The following is a 25891-nucleotide window of genomic DNA, read 5'->3' as shown; positions in this document are numbered from 1 at the left end:
TGTTGACAGCTGACAGAGGAAATCGGCATCTTCTGTGGGCTACAGAACATCCGAGGTGGCAGCAGAGGGAGTGGGAGTGTTTTATTCACCGATGAATGCCGGTTTGCCCTCGACAGACCTGACGGAAGACAACGTGTGTGGAGACGTCATGGTGAGCGTTATGCTGACTGTTGCGTTGTTCAAGCCAACCAGTGGGTCGGTGGAAGTGTGGTGATGTGGGGAGGAATCTCCTTTAACACAAGAATGCCTTTGGGCCGATTGAGAGCAACCTTACTGCTCAACGATACATTGACGAAGTCCTTGAGGGAACAGTTTTTCCGTTCCTGCAAGCCAATCCAGACGTACTGATTTTCCAGCAGGACAATGCAAGACTACACAGTGCTAGGATTACAATTGCACGACTTCAAGAAAACAATGTCCAGGTCTTGCCATGGCCAGCTTTTTCTCCTCAACTGAGTCCAATAGAACATCTGTGGGACGCAAATCACCAGTACCATCCACAGGAGACTACCGCAACTAGCCAACCTTCACCAGCTGGCTGCAGCTGCAGAGGAAGAGTGGCAGAACATCCCACAGCAGTCTATCTAAGAGGCTGAGCAGGTCTGTGCATCAGCACTGCCAGGATTGTGATAATGCTCATGCCCGATACTAATTTTATAATGTTTTAACTTTGAGTGTCACGTTTCATACTAAAAACGTATGATTCTTTGATCTGTATTTTTGTTCACATTTTCTGTGATTTTGTTTGATAGTGTCATTTCATAAAGCGCTTTATGATGGTGGTCCACTATGAAAGGTGTATATAAAAATGTATTATTATTATCATCATTATTAAAAATATTTGATTAAAACCATGATACCCAAGTGTTGCGTTTCTTTTGTGAATCAGTGTGTGTGTGTGTGTGTGTGTATATATATAAAAAACGTGGAGGGGAGACACCCTAACACCATCTATACATGAGCCACCACTTAAATTCATTCCGCTGGTCCACAAACAGCTGGACTTCATGCTGAAAACAACATGTTCCTAAAATCTTTTCAACATTTTCGATATGGGGTTTCAAACCGACTTCATCTCCTGGCATTTCTTTAATCTCGAGTTACATTGAAAATGACGGCTGAAAATATACTAATAATTTAGTACCAAGTCGAAATTGCTTCTGCAGGTTTTTCTAAAGAATTTATTCCTCCTTTTGTCAAAAACTAATGTTTAAGTACTTTCATGTACAGTTAAAATGAAATTTATAGTATATGTAACAGTTTGTACAAACTGGGTCTTGACAGGGTAAGTTTTTGTGCCAGAAGTCAACCACTGAAGTCATTAATATGAAGGAACATATATTAAGTGACATGCACTTTGTAAAACATAATTTTCATATGACAAGACTGACTGATTAGCAGAAGCCTTTGTTCTAGTAGTAGCAGGGGTAGTATTATGACCTCTTCACACTTGTTTCGTTTGACACTTTGATGCAGATTTAAGTGTGGTTCGGTTCTCTTGGAGAGAACCACGTAATCGCACCAGGATGCGCATCTAACCAAGATCACTTGAAATGGTCGTCTCGGTTCCCTTGGAAGTGGACTTTGTACGTTTACCACTTTGGTCCGTTTCAGCGCTTTGCAATAAGAAACCAAACATATTCCAGTTCACATGGGAACAAACCGCGCCAAAGTGATGTAATACTTTGGCAAACACCAAGGAAAGTGTCTCCCCTTGTCTCACATATACGCAATGCAGGGCTTGTCAAAAAACACACACAAACACCAGACAAGAATACCATAATGTGGCACGTAGACAACAGCACATCACAAAAACAAAATACTATGGGGCCAATTTATTAAATGGCTTAGCCGGCGCTATTCAATGACATCACGCGAATACCAGAGTTTGAGATTTACTATTACACCATACGCGTTCTTTAAGCATAACAGCAAACCTGTCACAAGGCAAAAAAAAAAACATGAAATGACAACTGAATACTGATTTAGCACATGCATTGCATCTGGCTTTATTAGAATTGTGCCACATACACTCGCAGGGAAAACATTGTGTCAAGACAAAACGGTACTGTCTGTACTGACATTAGTCACTGTTGCATTTGCACAGCTAAATTGCAGTTGAGAATGTACAAATATATTTCATAGTCATGATTATCTGACATTTCCTCCAAAAGAACAGTGTTTTCCCAAACGCTCTTCGGCATGCTATATTTCTGCAATGATTTGATGTTGTGAGCACCAAAAAACCAAAAGAACACAACATCAGCACAAATGCAGCATGTCAAGTATTCTCCATGTTGGGCATGATGGAAAAAGCTTTTCCAGAGAGAACTCCTGCACTCGCAATCAGCAACAGAGCAGAGTGTGTTTGGAAAGTGCAATGCGAAACCAACAGAACTGGAGTCTGGATGAAGCTGCAGGTGAACAAACAAAGAAATTGGAATGAACTTTAAAAGAAAAGTTTGAATTATTCTGGTGCGAAATGAACCGAAGCAGACCTGAAAATGTTTCAATTCGAATCACTTGCAAGTGAACGAAGGGTGACAGTGCCCTTAATGAACAGCTCTGCATCTCAGGATTTAATAAACCTGAGTGAACTGAGATCTTGTACCCTGAACCAGATTACGCTCGTACAGAGTCTTTGTTAACCCTTATAACCGACATGGTGTCTGCCGATTCTAATACACGCTTTGTAAAATGCATTGGTAATCATATGAAAGAACATGTGCTGGTAATGTCAATCCAGTTTGCTGGCGGAGAGACTGGCATACGCAGAGTTGATAAGGTAACTCCACTTTGCTGTAAGCTTAAAACAATTGCATGGGAAGGAATGTATGGGGAACAATAAAAATATGGTAAACAATTAACCACAGAAACCTTGTAAAATAAAGTAGTTTGTGGTTGGTTGCAGTTGAATGGAGTAACAGCTGAGTAACTAATTTATATTATAAATAGTAAGATAACAGAAACAAACTGAAGTCATGTAGTCTCTGGGCCTACTGAAGTATAAATACAAGCTTTAGTGGCATACACAGACAGAGAAGCTCCCAAAAGCTCCAGGTCACCTGGACCATGAGTGTAGCACCTAAGGGCACTCAATTGCCTATCTCTGTTAATGCTAGTGGCACGTATTGTATCTAAATAATACCACTTAATGAAGAATGTGATGTGGGTCTTTAGAAATAATAAATGGTAGGCATTGTTCATTTCAAACATGGTCTGGTTCATCCTTCCAGCGTAAGTAGTAGTTAATTTCAGGTTTACCTACATTTATTTAATCTTGCACATTAACGAGTCTGGGAGTTGTCCAACATGGCCCTTGTAATGAGTTGCCAAGACATACTGAAATCTCCCATCAACCTTTGTTTTAACTAAGTTCTTTTTATTTTTATTTAAATACAGTTCATACTGTTTCATATAGATGATTTAACCTTCTAAATGCTCACATGCACTTTTAATAATTATTCAAAATTATAAAACCCAGAATAGACTCTTCAGGTGAAAACATATACAATTACTTTATAAGTTTTAATGGGGGACACCAACACAGCACATAGATCAGAAATGTAAACAGTAACTTATGTTGAAAAGTTTGTAACAAGCTTCTTTCTAGTATTTCACAAATGTGTGTTTAAAGTTATGGATGCATTTATTTAACAAAAAAAACAAAAACACTGGAGCACTAAATTCTGTAGCAGTTCAAACCTGTTGGGTGTTTAATAAAAGTCTTGCATCATGTTCACACATACTATAGTCACCTGTAGAAAATGTGAAATGTAGTTTGATGACTACAGGGGCAAGAATTACAGTCAGTAAAACGAATAAAAAGGCAGGCATTTACAAGTACATGTTCTGAGATTAGACATCCTAACAGGACTGAATGGATATACAGCACATGGTATCATTACTGCTTCGATCATTCCCGGAACTCCTCAGAACTAAAAAATATAATACATTTCAAGGAATATTAGGTCTGTTTTATAATAGTTTGAAAGGGAACACTGAACGAAGACAGGGAAGATGTTCATATGCAGAACAACAAAATCCAGATATGTCCATGCTTCATTATTACATTTCCTTACTGTTTAACTGCTACATCTTACACCAGCTAGTTGAGAGCATCAAAAAAAAACGTTGTGTCGAGATGACAAGAAAATTTCTCTCAAGTGATGACTTCCGTCTCCCTGACATCTATTTGGTTTCAATGATAGCTACAGTATGTGTGTTTCTGGGGGAGACGTGAACTTTCACCGCCCATCCAATAATTCCTGGGGTGTGTGGGAGGGTTCATGAGCACATAGTATTAAGAACAGTTAAACCTGAATCCTGATTCCTGGGCCCCTTGGATATTAAATGCAGAACTCAATGGGTTCTCATCCTGGTTAAACACTAAAGAATGTAATTGAACAGGACTTTGTTCAAGATGACCACAAAAACAGATTTTGCTACACAGGAAAATTGTTTTGTTCAGTACTTTAATCTGCCATTTAAAATGTCATTATATCATCTTCACGCTTTACTGTTAGACAGATGCCTTAGGCAGACATAAACTGGAATGGATGCTGCCTGTCTGAATGCATTAGTCATCTTAAGGTTTGACAGATACCGGTACTATTAACTAAAAAAAACACAATGCAGTATGAACTAATACATCCCATCACAAACAGTCAACCAATTATATTGTCTTGTGTTGCAGATTTGAACCTTAATCAAACTCTTCTTATTAAAATGTTTCAACTCAAATGTTGTAGTCTGCTTTACTGAATGTATGGATGAAGGATTGATTCATTTAGTTAGGAGATACTTAGAAATCATGAAAGAAAAAGCCCATAACATATACTGTACGAAGTTTGGTTCTCAAAGGCACACGAACAAGGAGCAAAGCAGGGGAGAAAACCTGTGGTGAAAACAGGGCCTGGACTCTCCTTCAGTGCAGACAGAGGCAGTTTTAATGGCTTCCAGCAGTACCCTACCCTCTGTAGAAAGACATGAGGCTGACAGAGTTTACAGTACCTGTGTCATTTCCAGGTCCAGTTGATAACGCTGGCATGATTCCTGCCTGCGGAATATCACACAGGACTGCCAGAGTAACACTCAATAGCCAGAAAGCAGTATTCAATTTCTGTTCAACCACTCTTCGCCAAGTTGTCTCAGCGAAGATTTAGGCCATTTGCAGCAGCCCCCTAGAAAAAGAGTAAAAACATCATGTAACAAAAATACAGAACAAGAGCTGCAGCATTCTGTCAATGTCAGAGCTCTTCTTCATCCTGGGTGTCAAAAGAAGACTGTGTGTTCAAACAGCTCTGGCCTTTATTGCAAAGAAGAAACGTCTTTTCAAACCAAGCTAATAAAACCACTGCAAACCAGCTTACCATTAAACACTATATACTCTGCTTCCTCAAGATATTTATCTCTACAAAAACAAAAAACCTCTTCTAATCTAAATGAGGGCCAGAAAATCCTATAAATGTGCATATCTTGCTGTACCAAGTTTTATGATTTTTCTTGGATTCAGAAATTCTTGAAGACAAAACAAGAAGAAAAGGAGAAATTCTGTATTTAGGAAAAAGCAGTAGGGTGCAGGAATGGCCCAGGATTCCAGTGCCTGAGCAGCCTGGCCTCTCACCTCTGCATGAAAGCCAGCCCCTGCAGGCGGTGCTACTGTATTGTGAGGCTGGGTGAGGACTGCACTTCAGTCAGGCAGGCGAGGCACAGCACACCACACCTTCTGTGACTCACAGAAATCCCTTACATATGACTTTACTATCACATATTTCACTACAGCACAGCATATAGAAACACAGCATCTGGAGCCAAGAGAATTCCTTGATTTTAACAAATACTTTAATTGCGTTGTCTCCCTAGGCTTTATTAAAAACTGAATTAAAATAAAAACTCTTTCTTCCCCATTTCCTTATTAATGGCTTAAAAAACCAGCATCATGTCACAAATCATGCTACCATTATTTACTGCTGTATCTATTTTAACTTCCCAGCATTTCCCCCTCTTGAGGGAGCCCACACTGTTTTTAGGTTACACAAATCCTATAACATTAACAATGCATTTAATTTACTCAAGCCATCATCGGCATGTTTAGAAAGGAAGTAAAAATAAAAGCTGGCTTTGTTCCACATCAAAAACATTAAAAATGATTCATATCGATCGTAAAGAGATGTCCTTATTATCAAAGTCAAGTTTTAACTGGAGGGATGTAACTGATAAAAGGTCAAGTAAACTTAATATTCTTTATCTAATCATTTACAAGCAAACCTAGAATATTTTTTCATGAAGAAGTTTAAATCTATAAAACTGAAAAAGGACTAAAAGCCAAATAAGACGTACCCCTTAAAGCAGGGTGGAACCTATTTTTAATATAACCCCACCCCACCGGTGTCCAGTAAGGAGGATTTTTTACAGCCTGCAGTATGAATCGAACACCAAACCACAACTTGAGTGGCTCTTCTTTGCTGTAGCACATGTGCACACAGATGTTATCACTTGCAGCAGGCACTCTCTCTGTTGCAGCAGCTATTCCTTCTCGTCAGTCACTTCCAAACACTGCTTCTCCTGCAGCTCTTCAGCACACCTTCCATCACGAGAAAGCATCCGCCTGTCAGAGGCAACAGCTCTTCCAAGACTATCCTATCCATCAAGTGTGCTGTACAGTACCTACACTTCCAAGAAAAACGATCCTTCACAGCCTGTGAAACGCTCCAAGAACATCTCCAAGGAAATCCTTCAAGGAAAATGTAGCCACCATTACAAAAGTATCCAGCTGTCAAAGGTATCTCTCACATGACACAAAAGACATGGTCTATTCAACTGGTCGAAAACAGGGACACATCCAAATACAGTATTGGCAACCTTCAATATCACTAAACAGAACTCATAACTGAGGTGTTTCATATCTTATACAGACAGAAATGGGACTCATGTGCACGACCTGAGGTTTGAGTTTCATCCCCCTGGAACAGAAATTTGAAATGGTCTCCGTGCCAGGAATTTGATCCAATTGAACAGACCCTGTTGGCTAACATGCTGAGACGTTACCTTGAAAACAACATTGGAGTCTTAAAGCTATGGCTGTGCTATCTAGACTGTAGTAGTCGAAAGGTCAGCCTTGAGGAAAGAACTTTCTACTGTACTGTATCATGTGTACCTTTCGACTGTACTGCATCATGTGTGCCTTTCTACTGTACTGTATCGTGTCCCTTTCTACCATACTGTATCATGTGAACCTTTCTACCGTACTGCATGAGTGACAAGTATGGCGCCTGGATTTCTCACCAGATTCTGAAAGAATGATTTTGTCATAGTTTTAAACAAAGGGTAAGCGATTCTCCAGCATGGTGTGCAGGAATACAAGTCTGACATATGCAAAGACAAGTCAATCAAATACCCATCGCTGTTGATATGCATTCTTCGTAGTGGTTAAGATTGTTCAACCAAATAATGCTCATCAGGTTTTTCACAAGCAACATTTAATTTTCTATTACTGCATTGTGGTCTACTTGTACTGTGGCTGGAACGTGGTTAGTTTGTGATTATCAGCAATCAATTATCTTTGAATAGCACGCACATTATTTTCAATATCCACAGGAATGTGTACTGTACTTTGTTGCACTAACCAAATATTATAGCAGATCTATTAATCCTCATTAAATAGAGTAGTAAACTTACTGGCTGTCAGGTGAAGTTATAAGCATCTTTCTCATTGTTACAGCACTGCTCAAGCAGCAATACAAGGCAGTGCTTTAAAAGCAGAAGTCCTTCTGGCTCTAGAAGAGCAATAGAACGTCAACAGATATCACTGACAACCTGTACAGTCATACAGAATACATTTCCTGTTATTTATTTATGTATTTGTTTATGCTGTATCGGCTATATTTAAACAAAATATATAGTTTTATTTACTATCCAACCTTGCCTCACTTATTTTCTTGACCGATTCCTATATTAAATACGTACTGTAGACTGAGCCATAGTGAAAAATGAAATGCCCCTCAGGCAGACTTGTTATCTCCAGGGTGCAGTGCCCTCAGCTTCCCTCGGGTCAATAATTTTCTACTACAGCCCTCCTCTCCAGTCCTCTCCAGTGTGTGTATGTATGTATGAGATTAACAGGTACTTGCAAATGTGTTCCACATGTAATTTTCCCTACAGATGATGTTTCAGTTAGCCTGTATTTGACTTTGCACCAAACCAAGTCAATTTCAATGACCTCATCTGGCAACACTCCACGCTATATTCCCTTTCAGGCCCGAATGCTCCACAGGGAGTGCAATTACAGTAGCTGACTTACGGTTAGGGAACCAGGCTGCAGTTCACAAGGTCATCATGGGTGGATTTGAGCACTAGCACAGATACACATCACAAGCCTGCCTAACCTCTGCTACAACTCTGGAGGAGAAGTACATAGATGGGGCAGAAGCTGACCATCACACAAGGAACAACCGATTCAAAAGTAAGTGCACTGTGAAACTGCAAACACACATTCTAGTGACAGAACTGTATACACAGAATCTAACAAAACGCCTATTTGTTGTTGCTTAAATTACATCCCAAAAGCTTTTTTCTAGCAATATTAAGAAACTCAAAATTAGAAGCAATGCATTTTAACAAATGGGGTTTACAGAAACCTTTACTTGACAATTCACAGAAAAAAAGAATTGTAATAGTAACAGCAGCAAAAGTAAAAATGACAGTAACAGTAATAGAGAAGCAGCTAGCAAAGTTTATGACTATCCAAGACAACACTTTCTCAAGCAGACTGTGGTTGAATACAAGCCAAAGACGCTCCTAGCGGTAACTCAAAGAAATTAAAAGACAGGAGCATGTCTCAATAACTTGTGCTTGACTCAGGGAGAAAACATGCCAGGGACAAAGCATTGCTGCAGAAACCTGCTTTCAAAAACAGCCAGCTTTTATCATCTGACAGGCTCAATTACTTGTATTCTGCTTCAGTTCTTCTGAAATTAAAATGTGTGTACCTACACCTAAATACAAAGACAGACATACTTTTAGCGCACCAAGTGAATGGCAGATATGACAGAATGTGGTTTGGAATTGATTTGCCGCAATGCAGAAATACCAGCTGTTACATTGCATCCTCAGAGGGATTACCAAATATTCAAAAATTGAAGTCCAATACATCTTTCCATAAAGAGAGGACCCTAACAGCAGTATCAAGAGCACCCGAGACGTTTGCAATACCCAACTGACCTGTAACAACTGGCCTTTTTTTTATTATTAAAAAGGCATCTTTCTAAATACCATTATTCCAGTTGTACCTTGCTTCTGTATATAACAGAGACATCTGCCATGTGGAAAACTTGAAAGTAATGCAAGGTATTTTTGAATTTCCACCAGGCCCTTAGTAACCTATTAGCCTCCTGTTGTACTGTCGCCATCTAATGGGTATACAAGGTACTTCACATGCTTTTCAGCTATGTTCAGGTATAATATGTTTTCCTATAACAGAAAAAATGGTTTAGTCTTTTGTCTATTGTAGGTGTGTTTGAAAAACTTAGCTGGTAATCACCTCTAGAAAAGGAGTGAAAATCACAATCTTGAAATCGGGTGTTCTGCTCCCAAAAATGCATTAATAAAAGCAACAGGGCTCAAATTCCACTGAATCCTAATAAGACATAAGGCAAACATTAGGCATGGTAATAATGACATCTCTTCAGAAGAACTCTAACCCCTTTTACATATTATTCATATAATTTATGTATTTAGTCATTTTTCAACGGTTTTTTTGCTTGCATTATAAATTGTAGTGATTAAAAATGGGTTATTTTTTTTTTAAGTTTTACTACCACCCAAACAACCCATCTCCTACTACAGTATACTCCTGAAGAAAAAAAATACTTGTTAAAAAACTGTGTTCAGCGCTAAACTACTTCACCTTAATTACACAATGTATAAGTATGAACCTTCAGTTTAGGTCATTTAAAATAAGTTTCAGTTATTGTGAATTTCCTTTTTAGAGATTATATATATATATATATATAGACACACACACACACACACACACACACAGGCTCTCAAAAGTATTCACCCCCCTTGGACTTTTCCACATTTTATTGTGTGATAACATGGAATCAAAATGGATTTAAATGTTTTTTAATTGGAGTTTTTGCCACTGATCAACACAAAAAAAATACATAATGTCAAAGTGAAAAATAAAATCTACAGATTGTTCTAAATTAATTACAAATACAAAACAGAAAATAATTGATTGCATAAGTATTCACCCCCTTGAGTCAATATTTGGCAGAGGCACTTTTGGCAGCAATTACAGCCATGAGTCTATTTGGATAAGTCTCTACCAGCTTTGCACATCTGGATACTGCAATTTTTGCCCATTCTTTGCAAAAATGCTCAAGCTCTGTCAAGATGGATGGGGACCTTTGGTGAACGGCAATTTTCATCTCTTTTTCCACATAGTCTCAATTGGATTGAGGTCTGGGCTTTGACTGGGCCACTCCAGAACATTTACCTTTTTGTTTTTAAGCCACTCAGTGTGGCTTTGGCTGTATGTTTGGGGTCATTGTCCTGCTGGAAGATGAATCTTCTCCCAAGTCCCAGGTCTCCTGCAGACTTCAGCAGGTTTTCCTGCAGGATTTCTCTGTACATTGCTGCATCCATTTTGCCCTCTATCTTCACGAGCTTTCCAGGCCCTGACGCAGAGAAGCATCCCCATAGCATGATGCTGCCACCACCATGCTTCACGGTAGGGATGGTGTTCTCAGGGTGATGTGCGATGTTAGGCTTGCGCCAAACATAGTGCTTAGCATTGAGGCCAAAAAGCTCTATTTTGGTCTCATCAGACCATAGAATCTTCTTCCACTTGGTCTCAGTCTCCCACATGCCTTCTGGAAAACTCTAGCGGAGATTTGATGTGTTTTTTCAACAATGGCTTCCTTTTTGCCACTCTCCCATAAAGTCCAGTTTTCTGAAGCACCCAGGCTATTGTTGCTGTGTGCACAGTGTCTCCCAGCTCAGCTGTGGAAGACTGTAACTCCATTAGAGTTGCCATAGGCCTCTTGGTGGCCTCCCTGACTAGTGCCCTTCTCGCCCGGATACTCAGTTTTTGAGGACGGCCTGTTCTAGACAGATTCACAGTTGTGCCATATTCTCTCCATTTCTTAATAATGGACTTTACTGTGCTCCGGGGGGTATCCAATGCCTAGGAAATCTTCTTTTATCCTACCCCTGATTGGTGCTTTTGAAGAACCTTATTCCGGATTTGCTTTGAATGTTCTTCATCTTCATGATGTAGTTTTTCTTAGGAAATGTATTAACCAACTGTGGGACCTCCCAGAGACATCTGTATTTAACCTGAAATCATGTGAAACACCTTAATTGCACACAGGTGGACTCCATTCAACTAAATGTGACTTCTAAAGACAATTGGTTGCACCAGAGCTTATTTAGGTGTGTCATAGCAAAGGGGGTGAATACTTATGCAATCAATTATTTTCTGTTTTATATTTGTAATTCATTTAGAACAATCTGTAGATTTAATTTTTCAGTTTGACATTATGGACTTTTTTTGTGTTGATCAGTGGCAAAAACTCCTAATTATATCCATTTTGATTCCATGTTATCACACAATAAAATGTGGAAAAGTCCAAGGGGGCACAAGGGTTCCATACTTATGAAGCCACTGATGTGTGGGTGTGTCACCACACACATGTGGTATATATGTTATATATAATATATATATATAATTCATGTTTTTTAATGCATTTCAAAGTACATACCATTGTTTGTTCAAACTGTCTTAATGGGTAATTTCACAGTAAAACAGATTTAAAAAAAAATAATAATAATTTATGCAATAATTCCATCAATTTTATCAAATATAAAGTTCATCTCCTTACTTGTTTCACATAAGGATTGGTTGAAATACTGATTCAGGATGGAAAAAATAACCCTTCTGTATGTATTGTATTTAATTAATATCAATTAGGTATTTATATTCTTATAATATAAATACACCTGTCTTCAAATCAAGCTCAACCACACAAACAAATATGCTCATACTAACTAGCAGGATTTGTATATGTGGAAAATATAATATTAAATAAAAGCTTTGTTCACTCTGCTTGCCCAGGGTTTCCTGCTAAGCTCAGTTAGTTTGTGAGATTTTACGGCTGCCGGATGAGTCTGTCTACAGGGATATGTCAATGTTCATGTGTCTCCTTCTCTAGTTGTGAACTTTATATAGGATTGGGGTTCCTAAATAAAATGCACTGGCTTCATCTGTATAATGTTATTTGCTTGGCACAAAGAGGACTATTGAGACTTTGAGCTTACACTGCCAAAAAACAAAAAAAAACTAATATATAAGCCCACGTGGTGCCACAGTGGCAGTGCTCTATTAAATTACCCATGTCACTGTGTGTACTTTCTGGTGAAAATAAATACTGTTTGTTTTTTTTCTAAACTATGATAAGAGAGCATTTAAACATATGTTAATAATAAAAAACGTCATGCAATTTGGAAGGGTTTATTTTATTTTATTTTATTTTATTTTTTTTTAAGAATGCTGTAATCCTGTTCTATATACAAATTAAATCTTTGGTGCCTGTTAATTCATTTTGGGAACCAGAACAGCTCCAGCCTGAAGAATGCAGTAGCAGAAGCAGTATATGCTGGTTGCAGAACTGTATGAGAAAAGAAAGCCAGACCATTTACAGCAGCTCTGACAGCTGCACAGACCTGACGGAAATTGGAAAATAAGTTGGAGTGTCTCTTCCAAGATCTTGCCGAAAAAAAAAAAAACAGAAGAATTAGAAATTAACAACATTGCTCTTGTAAAGCGAAGCTTGATTGGAAGCTTCCACGCGCAGCATAAACACAACTGCAGATTTAATTTGCCAGAGGGATACCATGAAAGAGAACTGCAGAATACAAAAGAAATCCAAAACAGATCCTTCACCCTGTAGTTACTGTACACGACTCCTCTCAGAACCACTGTAGTGCGTTCAAGCGGTCAATTGAGGTCAGCTTGAAACATCACTACAGCATGACAGTCTTTCTGATTGCATTGTGCTCTTCACAGCTATTTGTAACATTGAAAGCAATTTAATGAAGGCTACTCCCTAAACGGGCATGAAAGAAATATATATTGCCTGCATGATGCGATCTCTAAATCGAAAAATGTGACCTGACAGATTAACCAGATGACAGTATATTACAACTGGGTTTTATTCAAGTTTGAAATACAGTAGGGTTAGATGAATCATTACTAGTTTATTTGCTTCTCGTGGGAAAGGTTGAGCTAGGCATCAGCATCCTTCCTTACTCAACTAAAACCAGTGAGGTGGTTTATAGAGGTGTAGCAGACAATTAATACTGCTGCATGTTAAACCCTTTAAGCAAAATCTTGTTAAACAACCCAAAATCCAGCATCATATAGAATTCTCTGGCAACAGCAAAATGAAGGACTCGTACAGATAGAGCTCAACAAGCCTCAACACTACAGGCATGGGTTATAAACATGTCAAACACCTTTGTTATAAATACTGCACAATTAAATGAAACACACACATATACATATTTAGGTTACATGTTTGGGTTATTTTCTAGACTAATAACCTGTGTGGAATTTCACAAGAGTTCTAAAATTCTTTCAGTGGCAATCTCCGAAAGAACCATGGTGTCTCCCTGATTGTGGTAGAACGAGGATTCCCTGCAGATGACCTGCAGAGCTACTGGAGTAAGGTCAGTCAATATAACTCCAGGTATTACAAACACAAGACCCAGGGGCTATAAACAGGCTCCACTGATTAAGCTCTTATTCATCTACTGTTGTCTGGTCACCACTTTCATTCTGCATGGCTTTAATTGCATGAAGCTTAGAAACTCAGAATTCTCTCTCCACTGTCATGAAAATGTTGACAATGTGCCACATGCCCAGCACTCCTCACGGTATAAGTGCTGAGCCTTCAAGATGAAACGTTGTGCAAATTGAATAAAAAACAAGTCTGACAGCTACTGTACACTGAACCTAGAACAAAAGACTTCCACAGTGAATATCTTTCTACTAACAAAAAGGCTGTACCAAACAATTCTTTAACTAAGAACTGCTGAAACTAGCCCCTGGCAAGCTTCTTTGACCAGATAAAAAGAAATAAGCATAGAACGGGGATTCATCAAATTCAGTTTAGCATTCACGTGATACTGTTTGTACAATCTTTACAATAAGTGCCATTTGCAGGTGACCCCTACAATTGCAAGCACTTTATCTGCTTTGAAAGCAAGGTAATAAAAACTAAAATTACTGCAGCTATTATAAAGAAAGATATTGACAATAAAAAGAGAAACAAAACAATAACGTTAAATTCATCATTAAACTGGTGAGAGCCTTACCCTGTCCCTGCACATTATTATTATTATTATTATTATTAGTAGTAGTAGTATTACTGAACTAGCAAAGTTACTGTTCATTAGAAGTCTTTAAAAAGGTCATTCTAATAATATATAAATCTGCAGTCTGAAATGCTGGTGTAAAGCAGGAAAGTGCAAAGCTCTCTCTTACGGAATGTCGGTATGCTTTTTGGGTAATATACAGAGCATTAAGGACTAAGTAGCAGGGTTCCGAAAAAACATAGCATTACACATCCCCACGTGCTGCTACGTACGTACTGTTTAAATAATGAACCTGGAATTTTTCTTTTCATGGCTAAAATCCAGCAACTTTTTACACTTGTAACTTAATTAAATTTCATTTTCACTGATGACATCTTTTTACAACTTTTAAACTATATTTCAAATCTGTTTTCAAAATGGCCGCTCTAGTGCAGTGATGATAGTGTAAGGATTACTGCCCACACTGTCAAACACATAACAAAGGAATAACGATCAATGATGTGGTATGGAACAGAAAAGCCAGAACTTTTCCAGCAGTGATTCAGAGGACAGATCTCAAACCCCACTGCACTAGAGAGGCAATTTTGAAAAGAGCTTAGAAACAGAATTTAAAAGTTGTAAAAAGATGTTAATGAAAATTAAATGAAAAGAAAAATGACAGGTATGTAAAAGCAGAACGTGGGGATGTATAACGCTATATTTTCGGAACCCCACTACTTGCTCTGTCCATGTGACAGGGTGTATGTTGCCAAGGAGACTCAGAGACCATAAACGCTGTAGTTAAGCGCTTACGCTGACATTTATTGACATTTCACACACAACTACAAAAACAACAAAACCCAGAGTCCACCACACCGGTCCTTCACCAGCACAATTCTAACACTATTTATACACCTGTGGCTGGAGCCTACAATAATCACTTAAACATGTATTCACTCTGGCAGGGCTTCCACCCAGCTTTTATGCAACTGTCCAATTATAATTCTTTTCTTTATTTTGAAACGAACGTAGCAAGCTGCAAGGCCATGTTTTATTAATATATACACTTTTTTTTTGGTTGCCAAGCGAGGCCATTTCATGCTATGGCCTTCAAAACGCAGAGCGTTTTAATATTAACTGGACTATTTGCATTTATTGAAAAACAACAAAAAGGTGTGACTTATTCTTGCATGTAAGATAAGGCCATCTTAGGAAAGCACTGGGAAACCCTTGAGCCAATGAGATTGAAGACAGGCAGGTGAATGTCAGAGATGCCCATTCAGAGCTCTATTGCATGCTTTCAGTTCACTGGCCTGCAGCAATTAACATTCCTCAGTACAAAGTATTTCAATACAATATATCACTATGTTTCATACAAAACTACAGTGCAGACCATTTTATGTTTGAACCAACAGGGTTCTTTCAAAGAAATCAAGGTCTTAAAGCATTACATAACTGAACATGTTGCTATTTGTTTATTGTATCAAAGTTTTATTCTAAAATAAAATGTATTTAGTGGATATCTAAATCAATAGCCATTGCAAACACTACTGAATTTCCCGAATATCCCTAGTGGCTGTACAGGGACTGCCTTGTGCAAGTTCTGATGAGGTCAGCACGCCCGGTTTACTGTTACAGGTGTAGTACAGTACCTGGCTACTGTTACAAATCCTCAAAACTGCATATAAATATTGTATACGCCAATATGGTAACTTGCATGCAATGCTGCAGCTGTAATCCAAGAATATTTGTGCATCAGAGGTGATGAGTCTTAAAAAGGAAAATGAAAAACACTCACTTGTGCAATCCTGTAACATGGAGTCTACAGTAGAGTTCTCCTACTATCCCTCTCAGCACCGAACAGCAACCTTGGCTTCCTGTGGAACAACAAACACACACATTACTGCGGCAGCATTTTCAACACAAAGAGCTTTTATTTTTCTCGTTCTATGTTTATATTATCTTATTTTCTGAGTTACAAGAGAATGGTTCTGGCTACGATTGCCCCCTAGCACAGATACTGTATCTGGCCCCTGAGTTGATTCAGCTAATCTGCAGTTAAATTAAAATGCTGTCTTTTTATAAATAGTCTTAGGTGTGTGAGCAGATCCAGGACCTAGAAATTGCAATTAAGAAGGGAGTTTAAGACTGGCTGGCCTTGTCTCTATGAACAAGATGATGAGAAAGGGAGCAGGGCTAGCTCGGTAACTATAGCAACAAATGTTAGGCCCACTGCACAACCAAGAGTGACTAGAATCCCAGGTGCTGGCGCCTCCAATTCAATTGAGCTATTGCAAGTAACTTCAAGGCAGGGAAGAAGCTTTCTTTGCTTCACAGAGTTTGTTTAGTCAGTCAGGAAAAAGTGAAGCTTGCAGTAACCAACTGATCCAATCAGCATCCAGCAAAACAACCAATAACAACAAACTGTCCGGTCCGAGTCATGAACAGCAGCGTACGACAATCTGAACCGCCAACTGAAAACATGAGAGAAGGTGTCCAGAATGGCAATTAACAGAGAAGGAAACTCGGATATTGTTTAAAGGACTTCATTGCCACTGCAGAAATGAAAATGAACAAAGAATGAAATAGAGTGGGCTATCTGACTGGGAAAGGATACTTCTACAGGAAAAGACAGCTCTCCAGTAAATAGGATTCTTCTCCTGGAACAAGCATGAACAACAGACCACTCCCTCACCTTGCTGCTACATCAACCCTGCAAAATAATAATCCCCAGTTAAACCACTGCATAGAAAGATTCACAGAAACTAGACATGAAATACATCTGTATTTATTAAAAGGATAAAGGGGTGTGGTCAAGACTTAAATGGGGCTAGATTAATATATGATGAGTCATTTAATAAATAAACTTAAAACAAGAATAACACAATGAGCTATTGAATTGCTCAAGAGATGCTGGATTTTTCTCCAGGAACAAATGAATGGGTGTTCAAATATTTTTGTGCCATGGTTCTTATTAAATAATATTTAATTATAACCACAGAATGATAAATTAAGTATGATTTCGTAAGATCCCATTATTTAGAATTCACTGAATTTATATCAATTTATTTAACAACTCTTAAATATTCAAACAGTTATCCTGCTTGCATATTCATATCATTAGATCTGCTGACTTAGTGTCATTAGTTATTATAGAAAAAACAAAATAGACAACTACAAAATGTTTGCTATTACAGTACATGTAAATCAATATTTAAACTGAAGCCGAGATGTGATCCGAATATTATTGCTTACTGAGATTAATGTGCTGATTTATGCAATTTTAATATTAGCAGCCTTCTCTACCATATATTATTCACACGCTTTTGAGAACATGTATAAAATATATAAAGTGTTGTGTTTTATTGTGCAGTTATATCCTTTGCGATCTGGAACTCATTTGAGAGAAGTTTGTAAGAGTTAAACCAGCACACACATTAACTAATTAATTATCTTTACTTGAGTATCTCAACACCAATTCTCCCTACAGGGTTATACACAATATTTTGTTTTTCATAAAATGTCAATACAAATAATTCAAACAGAATACATTGATATTTAAAATACTTCACTCTACCAAAAAAATGAGGTATAGTTTTGACCTATGTTTGACCTATTTTACAGTTCTCATGACATTCAGAATATTGAAACAATTAATTTTTAAAAACAGCAAAGAAGGGTATCCAGTAAAACAGATGCAATATATCTTTGATTTACTTGTACAGTATTGAGCAATAACACCAAGATACACAAGAGGGCAGTCTCATCTCAGATTTCTGTGAGCTTTAAACACAAAGGTAGTTTTTATGCTTAAAAACAGTAGAAAGACCACTGTGTATTTGGTAGTACTGTACTTCGCGCTCCAGATAAGGTTATGGGTCTGGGAGTAACTTAGGCTCTAATTTTAACACAAAGTAAAATGTGTTTTCAGGGGGTAAAATTCAACCTTGAAGTCATGAGTAATCTTGATAAATACTGTACAATATTTAATGGTAATGAGGTAGGCATTAAAAAACAGCCTTCCATTTTAAAGAAATAAATAAAATAAGGAAATGGATTCATGTTATAAAACAGTTTATTTAATATTATAGGCACCTTTTTTTAGTGGTTGCCTCTGACGATGTTTCCAGCTGGATGTGTAGCTGGACTGGGGTGCTTACCTTTCAACTTGTGTAGCTTCCAATTATTCTTATTCTTACTGTGACAAAACAGGCCTAGCCAGAGATTGGATAATGTTTGTTGGGTTGGTTTTTCTTGTGTACAGTTTCTTAGTAACTGAAGACGATGTATTCTGGGAGATGTAGTTCTTCGTGAGTTTTAGGGGAGGCAGATAAGCTGTGCATCAAAATTGCTATGTGTATTTTTATGCATTAAATTTAAATTTAGTGCATATTTCTAATTTATTAAATGCAGAAACATGGCAGGTAAGCAGTTTATCTCGGCCACTGGTACTACTGTTCATATTAAAGGAAATTCTCCCCTAACAAACAGCATTCACATCAAAACACTTCTGTATGCTATACTGCAAGTCTTTCAGCATTCTTATAATAATCCAAGCAACAGAGAAACATTTTACACTGTGCTTTCCACAGCTGTCTCAATGTGCTTTTTAAATGTGATAAATGCAGCACTGTGTAACATAGCAATACGCGTTGGAAATCGGACACATGCCAGTGCCACAAAACGGGGGGCGGAGGGAGGGCATACAATAGGGTGTGAAACTGGGACATTAAAATAGGATGGTATCCTTCCAAGTGTAAATAACTGAGAACGTTTTTCACCTGTTCAGCCCTTTAAATATGGAGAGTGGTGTTTAACAAACTGGCTTAAGTGTGGAGCCCTTGCCAGCGTGGGGAGGTAGCTGCACCTAAAACTCATCCAACATTTGCATTTATTACAAGCCATTCCTTAAGATGCAAATATGAAACCTTCCTTCAGTACCCATGACCTTCTAGGAAAATTTAAAAAAAGTCACGTCACACCAGACTTCATTTAAATATAGTAATTCATTGCATAATCGGGCTGTGGTGGGACCAGAGTAAAGGCGAATATGTATAAAGTCGGACAAATGAATCCTGTTTTAAATACCTTTATACACAGCTGTAACAATTACTATATTCACACAATTATTGTTTAGCGATTCAGCTTTTATTAGGGCGATCCCCAGTCCCTTGTTTAGAAAGATACAGGGTATTAGTGACTGTGACTGGGTAGCGGTCTGCCGTGTGGGTGTGTGCATTCACTGCCGAGTGACGGGCAGGAGATTGACACCGAGGTTGAACTTGATACATCCCACAGGCGAACAATATCAACACACTGAACAGCTCACCATACAACACAGTGTGCGCAAACTTTATTGGGATTCGCTGAACTAGTCTTCTCCGTTTGATAATAAACCAACTCCGGCTAGGAGCCTGGCTGTTGGCGGTTTTGACTTCTTTACTCTAACCCTGGTTCACACACACGCACATGAATTTCAGCTTCTAGCCCAGCTGAGGTGAATACATGGAGCCTTTTTATACCCAACACCCCACTGGAACAAACCTACCTGCTGATTATATTCCACACCTGGTAATCACACACAATATGTAGGCTCTCCTAGGAGTGTCAGGTACTTCATTCATTAATTACAATAATACACACTACAATATACATTTACACAAAAAACCCTCTTCATATGCAGGACTCCTGCCCTGCCACAGTACTATATACATTTATGTTAGTGTCGGGTCATTTGCACAGTACCAAAATGAATAGGTTTACAGGGAACTATTTTTTTTCAATTGTAAGCACAATTCGTTCTCGCTTTCCTGTAGCCATTCTGCATTAGTGCTGTACACGTGGGTGGCGTTGCTGAAGAGCTTGACCATGGTGATAAACGGTTAGGGTGGATTTGTGAAGGATGGATATACGACAGACTTCTGTACTACTATTAGCTACAACGTACAGTAACGTGTGGAGGCTGAGGTGTTATTTGCAAAAATATTACAACTATAATACATTATTTTGTTTAAAAAAAAAAAATAGAACTACAGTACCAGTGTCAAACATGCAAGATCTAGTCCTAAAATGATAGGGATGTGGTTTAACTTTGAAGCATGCTTACGAGCAGGTAGAGTAGGGAATGCGCACTACAATATGTTAAAATGTCTTTTTAAAATCGCCCTGGTGGGGGAGAAAAGGGGGGCAGCTTCACACAACCTCTCTGGTGACCTGTTCCCTTCAAATACTTTGTTATTCAAAGCAACTGGGTACAGTGAATAAAAAGCTGGGCTACATCGCGCTGTCCATGCAAGCCGTACACTTCCAGAACTTGACAAACACTGCACTGCTTTGTGCTTTATTTCCCCCCCCCCCCCCCTTATTATAGCCAACCTGTTTAATTTGTTAGGACATGTCCCGATTCTTTAACACGCACAAATAAAGGCTCCGATTCAGGCAGTATTTCATACCACAGAAGAAATGTAATGATATTCTACTGTATCACTGCAAAGTACTCAAGCACTTTGACACATGCGGATGTGTTCATAATCAACTAGGGTTAATGAGGACTTAAGTGGTTTTAAACTGATCTCATTCATACTGCTACAATGAATGGAGTCTCATTCCTGAGAGAAGACCCAAGAGTAGTGTGTAAAAATGGTATTTGATCTTCGGCCTGATATCAATTGATAAAATGCCTGTTGCTAGGCAACCATCAGTTCTTACCTGCTGACAGCAGAAGTGTTTCCCCTGTGGGTGCTACTGTAACCAGATATCTCCATGCCAGCAGTAGCGCTGAGGCTGTAGGTTTATACAGCACATTTAATGGATTTCCTCCGATTTCTGCAACAATATTAGCAACGAAGGCAGGATTCCTTGTTGTCTCCACACTTACACTTCACATCATACCAAACAAAAAGAAACTCTTGAAAACAAAATACGGTTTTAAAATAAATTCCTAAAATAGAAGTTCATTTTACAGACCTGTACAGTACAGAGAGGCAAAAGAGAAATTTATAAATAAATAAGTTGGCTTAAGGCCTTGATTAATCCTGGAACTGTTAAAACCCGAGTACCTCTTTCCTGAAGTGACCGACGCAAAACCCAATGTTTGCAGGCAGTGTGGTTGGGAGTGCTGGAAGTCCCTAGGCTGCCGTGTCTCTGGCCTCAGGGGCTTGCAGTGAAGAAGAGACAGCAGCTGACCCTGTTAAGAAAGGCCAAGCTGAAACCACAGCTCTCTCTTCTGAGCTGTTCAGGCACTCAGCAGGACAAGACAGAGCACAGTGCTTGCAGGGCCCAGTTGTGGGGAAGCCTGTAGAAGCAGCTTCATTAGTTTGTCTGCTCAAGAGTTCTGGCAATCAGTACGATGCCTGTATTGCCACACACATTTTAGATATACTTTCCTTAAACAACATGGTTTGTGAAACTGGAGAGGTTCAACATGCTGGCAACAGTCCCAATGTGCAAAAGACAACACGTCTTAGCATAAGAAAACAAGAGCCTGCCTGCTGTCGGTACAGAGAAGCAACCTGACAGTCGAGACCCGCTCAGCAACAAGAACACTTACAGGGGCACGGCACAAACTCAGAGTAACCTTCTTCTATCAAGTGGAATCAATACATCTGTTAACACTGCACTGGAATACATGGGGGTACCAAAAAGTATTCCACTGTCAGTAGGTACAGTACTGAAGTGCTATTTCTTGTGAAAAGTACAGTATTGTCTATTAGTTTAAATGAAGTGCTCTGATACGTTGCATTTTGTGTGTGGTACATTATCTGGGTCACTTCACAACCTGTATTGTGCAAAGGAAGCTCTAGGGACAAGTTATTAAAAGAATGGTAACAGAATAAATTATCTTACCATGTAAATTATTTGCATGCAGTACTTCACCAATTAATTTCCCACAATTCATACTCCCTTCCCTCTTCTGAGGAATGCTGAGACAGCCAAGGCCCAGGAGGGAAAGGAGCAGCTTCTGATTCTTGGAGAAGCAATGTGTGTCGACTTAATGAGTGTGAGGCTATAAGCTTGCTTCCATCTGAAGAAGCCTGCTTAAGGCATCTCTTAACGACTTAACTCTGGGAGCATAAGAACAAGATTACAAAAGTGAAGAACGTTAAAGCTGCCTATTCCCTTTAATACAGTAGAACGTGAATACCAACAGTGCTGTCTCAGCTGATTAGGTTGCAAACAGAGTCGTCATTAGATGCCCTCTAAAGCCAGCAGGACCTCAATCTTAAAAACTACTTTAAATGGAAACTTCAATTTTAAGTAGCCAAAAGCAATCCAGTATAACCTAATAGCACAAATACCTTCATACACACAAATACTTTGTTAGTGTATTGAAGCAGTAACATCACCTGCAGCTGTTGTTTACCTTGTCTTTCATTAATTTCCCTCACCTTCAGGCATATTACTGCTGTGGTCAGTAATGCTTTAAAAAGGTTCTTGGAGACAAAACTGCCTAAAATCACAGAAGTACAGAGGTACAGCAAGACCAGCAATGGGCCTGTCCAGTAGTTCCTTATACTCAAGAGAAAGAGTACTGTTCTGTAAGGAGATACTGAGACAAACAGCATTGACCCAACAAAGTGCAGGCTTTAAAACCACCTCTTTCTTTTCTTTTTTTAATTCTATGTTCCACTATCAATACAAGTCAGTATCAAATTAACAAGATCACTTTTTTGCAGTAGAAACGATTAAGCTGCAGTACTGTACAGTAAGTGCAGGTTGGTGTGAATGCCATATTGTTTGCACTACTTAACAAATGAACGTCTCAATTACATGGCTCTCTGTGGCGTATTGTGAAAAACCAGAGCACATTGGCTGCATAAGAAATTCCTCTTTTTCAATTGGGAAAAAAAAAAAAAAAAAAATGGAGTTCCAAGTAAGAGTTTTGATCAAAACAGTATTTGGCAGTCACTTTTTTTTTCCCCATGTTGATACAAATGAATTAGGCATGGTACAGCACACTGTTTAATTCTGCCAAGGAATCCAACAGAAAAGTAATAATACATTGCTAAAGTTATTTATTACAGTGCACATTGCCAAGGAAGCCAACAACAGCAAACACACAGGGTGTCTGATGAATTACTGTGCACAGGGGTCTAAGCCAAGTTCCTACAGTAGCACTAACTGGCATGAGAACTGAAGATGCATGGAGACCCATCAGAGACGCTACTGTACCTCCATACCAGACTGACTGAAGCGCACTGCAGAACAGAGTGTGAGGAAACTGCATGCTGACTGGCTTCACTATGCCTGTGTAAATAGCCAACTTCATTTCAGAGTTTATTCACTTTACAGTCGTTATCAACTTCAGTTTCTTGTGCTGCTGTTAATTAAGAAAAAAAAACTAGAAAAAAAAACCCACTTAACTGTTGTAATACTAGCCCTGTTCCATGCTCTGCTAGAGTAGGATATATATATTACAGGAGTTTACAAAAGAACATGAAATCTATTGTTTGGGTAAGCTACTCATAAATATATAAAGACAGCAGGTCCAAGCTGGATGATTGCCAGTCGTAGCATTAACAAATTCTTAACATGTTTGCTCCACAGGACCACTCTGAAAATTAAAAAAATCAACTGAAACAATACTTTTAAATTGGTTTAAAAAGACCCCCCCCCCCAAAAAATAAATAAATTAATAAATAAAAAAACAAATACATATGTAATAACTTAAACATAGGACACAGCAAGATAGCAAATGATACAAAAAAATAAAAGCAAACATGTATATCAGCTCTGCACAGAAAACATGCTATGTAATTATTTATTTACCATACACAAGTCACACAATGAACACATGTTACTGTATACAGTAAGCAAGGGATGCAATTAATTAAACAGGCAATACCATGTTAATCTGCTTATCCCTAAACCAAGGGATGTGTCCAACCAACATGGTCCCCACAACAAAACAAAAAACACCCCTCATTAATCCACTGGTCTAAAGTTAGACCCCAAAAGTCCACAGATTGGTTAATTCCAAGTTGTGTTCAATGTGTTCACAAGGGAAAGCAAATCCACTGTAGTACAGAATACTACATTGTGCTGTTTATGTATGATAGCATAATCAAACAATCACATTTACATTAAAGCATCCAAAAAACAGATGGCATTTCACATCAGATTGAATGTTGCCTTTTGATCAGCTTCACTTACCAAACATGGGTCTCTTTTAATCACCCAAATACTTAATCCTCAATAAAACTACCTTGGGGATGTTCGGTACAGGAGCACACGACGCTGCACCGCACTGCACTACTGTACAGCAGATCCAGTTCATTAGATGCATGTTACTGGACTCGGCCTGTTGGAATGCTCTGGGCTGTCATTGACCTGCTGAATACCAACCATTGCAGTGCCCTCCTCTCCCTTCTCAACGCTAACCAGGATACCAAGTCAGCTGGGGGGGGGGGGGGGGGGAGCAATCCCAGCGTGCACAGCAGCACTGGATACATGACTGCTTCTTTGTAGGGAGTCTCCTGGTCTGCACTACTGTATAGAAGCCAAAGTACAATATCCTTAATTGTGTGCTGTTACTGGTCTAGTGTTAACCCATCACAGCCCAATGTCCCATACATGGGCTACTATATAAGCAATGTTATGTGGTGTGCTGGTGGGATTTCATTTGTACTGCATTACAAAGTCTGATAACCTTAAAGCTCCTTCCTAAACTTAAAGCACACAGTACGTTTTCTAAAACCCTTCAAAACACACACTCTGTCCCGATGCAACTAGAATATGTCTGATCATTCACTTGCCTTAATAAAAATGAATACATTTCTCATGATTCACCTATGGATTCACTGGGGGAAAAAGTTTACCAATTCATTGCAAGTAGCTGGTACAAATACAAGGCATGTAATGGACAAGCTGAATTGTTACTATCTCAGTATTTCAGGTCAGAGGGAGGAGACTCAATGACTACAGGCTGGCTGATCCGGACTGTTTCATCAGCCCTGTTCAATAACAGTGACTAGAATCATACATCATAGCTGCTCTCCAATTCAATGTCAGTTGCTCTTTGCTAAGCACCTTTAAACTGACAACACAAAAAACAAAACAAAAACACATGGCGTCTATACAGCTCCGCAAAAATTCGGGCTTTACTGCTAAAGATTAAACATCCTAACAGCTTATTAGACGGACCCTAACAATGTTAAGTGGATCTTATTCGCATGTCTGCAGAAGTCACGATAGGGAAAGCATCTTGTTTTAAAAAAAAAAAAAAAAAGCACAACCAACTGAAAAGCAGTTCAGGGACACCCTCCGGAAGGTTTTTGAGGCTACAGTATTGGTGCAAATTACATGATTTAAAACAAAAACAAAACAAACAAACAAAATGAATGGAACAGCATGGTTGTGTGATGTACTGCGATAACGCTCAAGCTGAACCCTGCAAGCCAAATGAAGTCACGGTACCTGCGCTCCATAGGGGACGACCCTTTTGTACCTCGCTTGAGAACCGCGAGGTTGATGGTTGGTTCCTAGACCTCTAACTGTTTCTACATGAGCACTATAAGAGCTGAAGTGCATT

The 25891-nt window shown here is 38.7% G+C and overlaps 1 protein-coding gene across 5 annotated transcripts in view; it reads right to left on the bottom strand.

Moving 5' to 3' along the window:
- LOC121314110 (MAGUK p55 subfamily member 7-like) overlaps window positions 1–25891 on the bottom strand; it is a 147647-nt gene that overhangs the window by 97297 nt on the left and 24459 nt on the right. For all 5 annotated transcript variants that reach the window (XM_041247025.1, XM_041247021.1, XM_041247022.1 and 2 more), the window contains exons 2-3: window positions 16160–16238; window positions 5014–5183 (exon numbers count right to left, since the gene is read on the bottom strand). In XM_041247025.1, coding sequence (XP_041102959.1) covers window positions 5014–5050 — 37 coding nt within the window. In that variant the 5' untranslated portion in view covers window positions 5051–5183; window positions 16160–16238. The remainder of the gene's footprint in view (window positions 1–5013; window positions 5184–16159; window positions 16239–25891) is intronic.

Source organism: Polyodon spathula, chromosome 4 (assembly GCF_017654505.1).
Source record: "Polyodon spathula isolate WHYD16114869_AA chromosome 4, ASM1765450v1, whole genome shotgun sequence".
NCBI lineage: Eukaryota > Metazoa > Chordata > Actinopteri > Acipenseriformes > Polyodontidae > Polyodon > Polyodon spathula.
The sequence above is the reverse complement of the archived record's forward strand: the minus strand, read 5'-3'. Positions and strand labels throughout refer to the sequence as shown.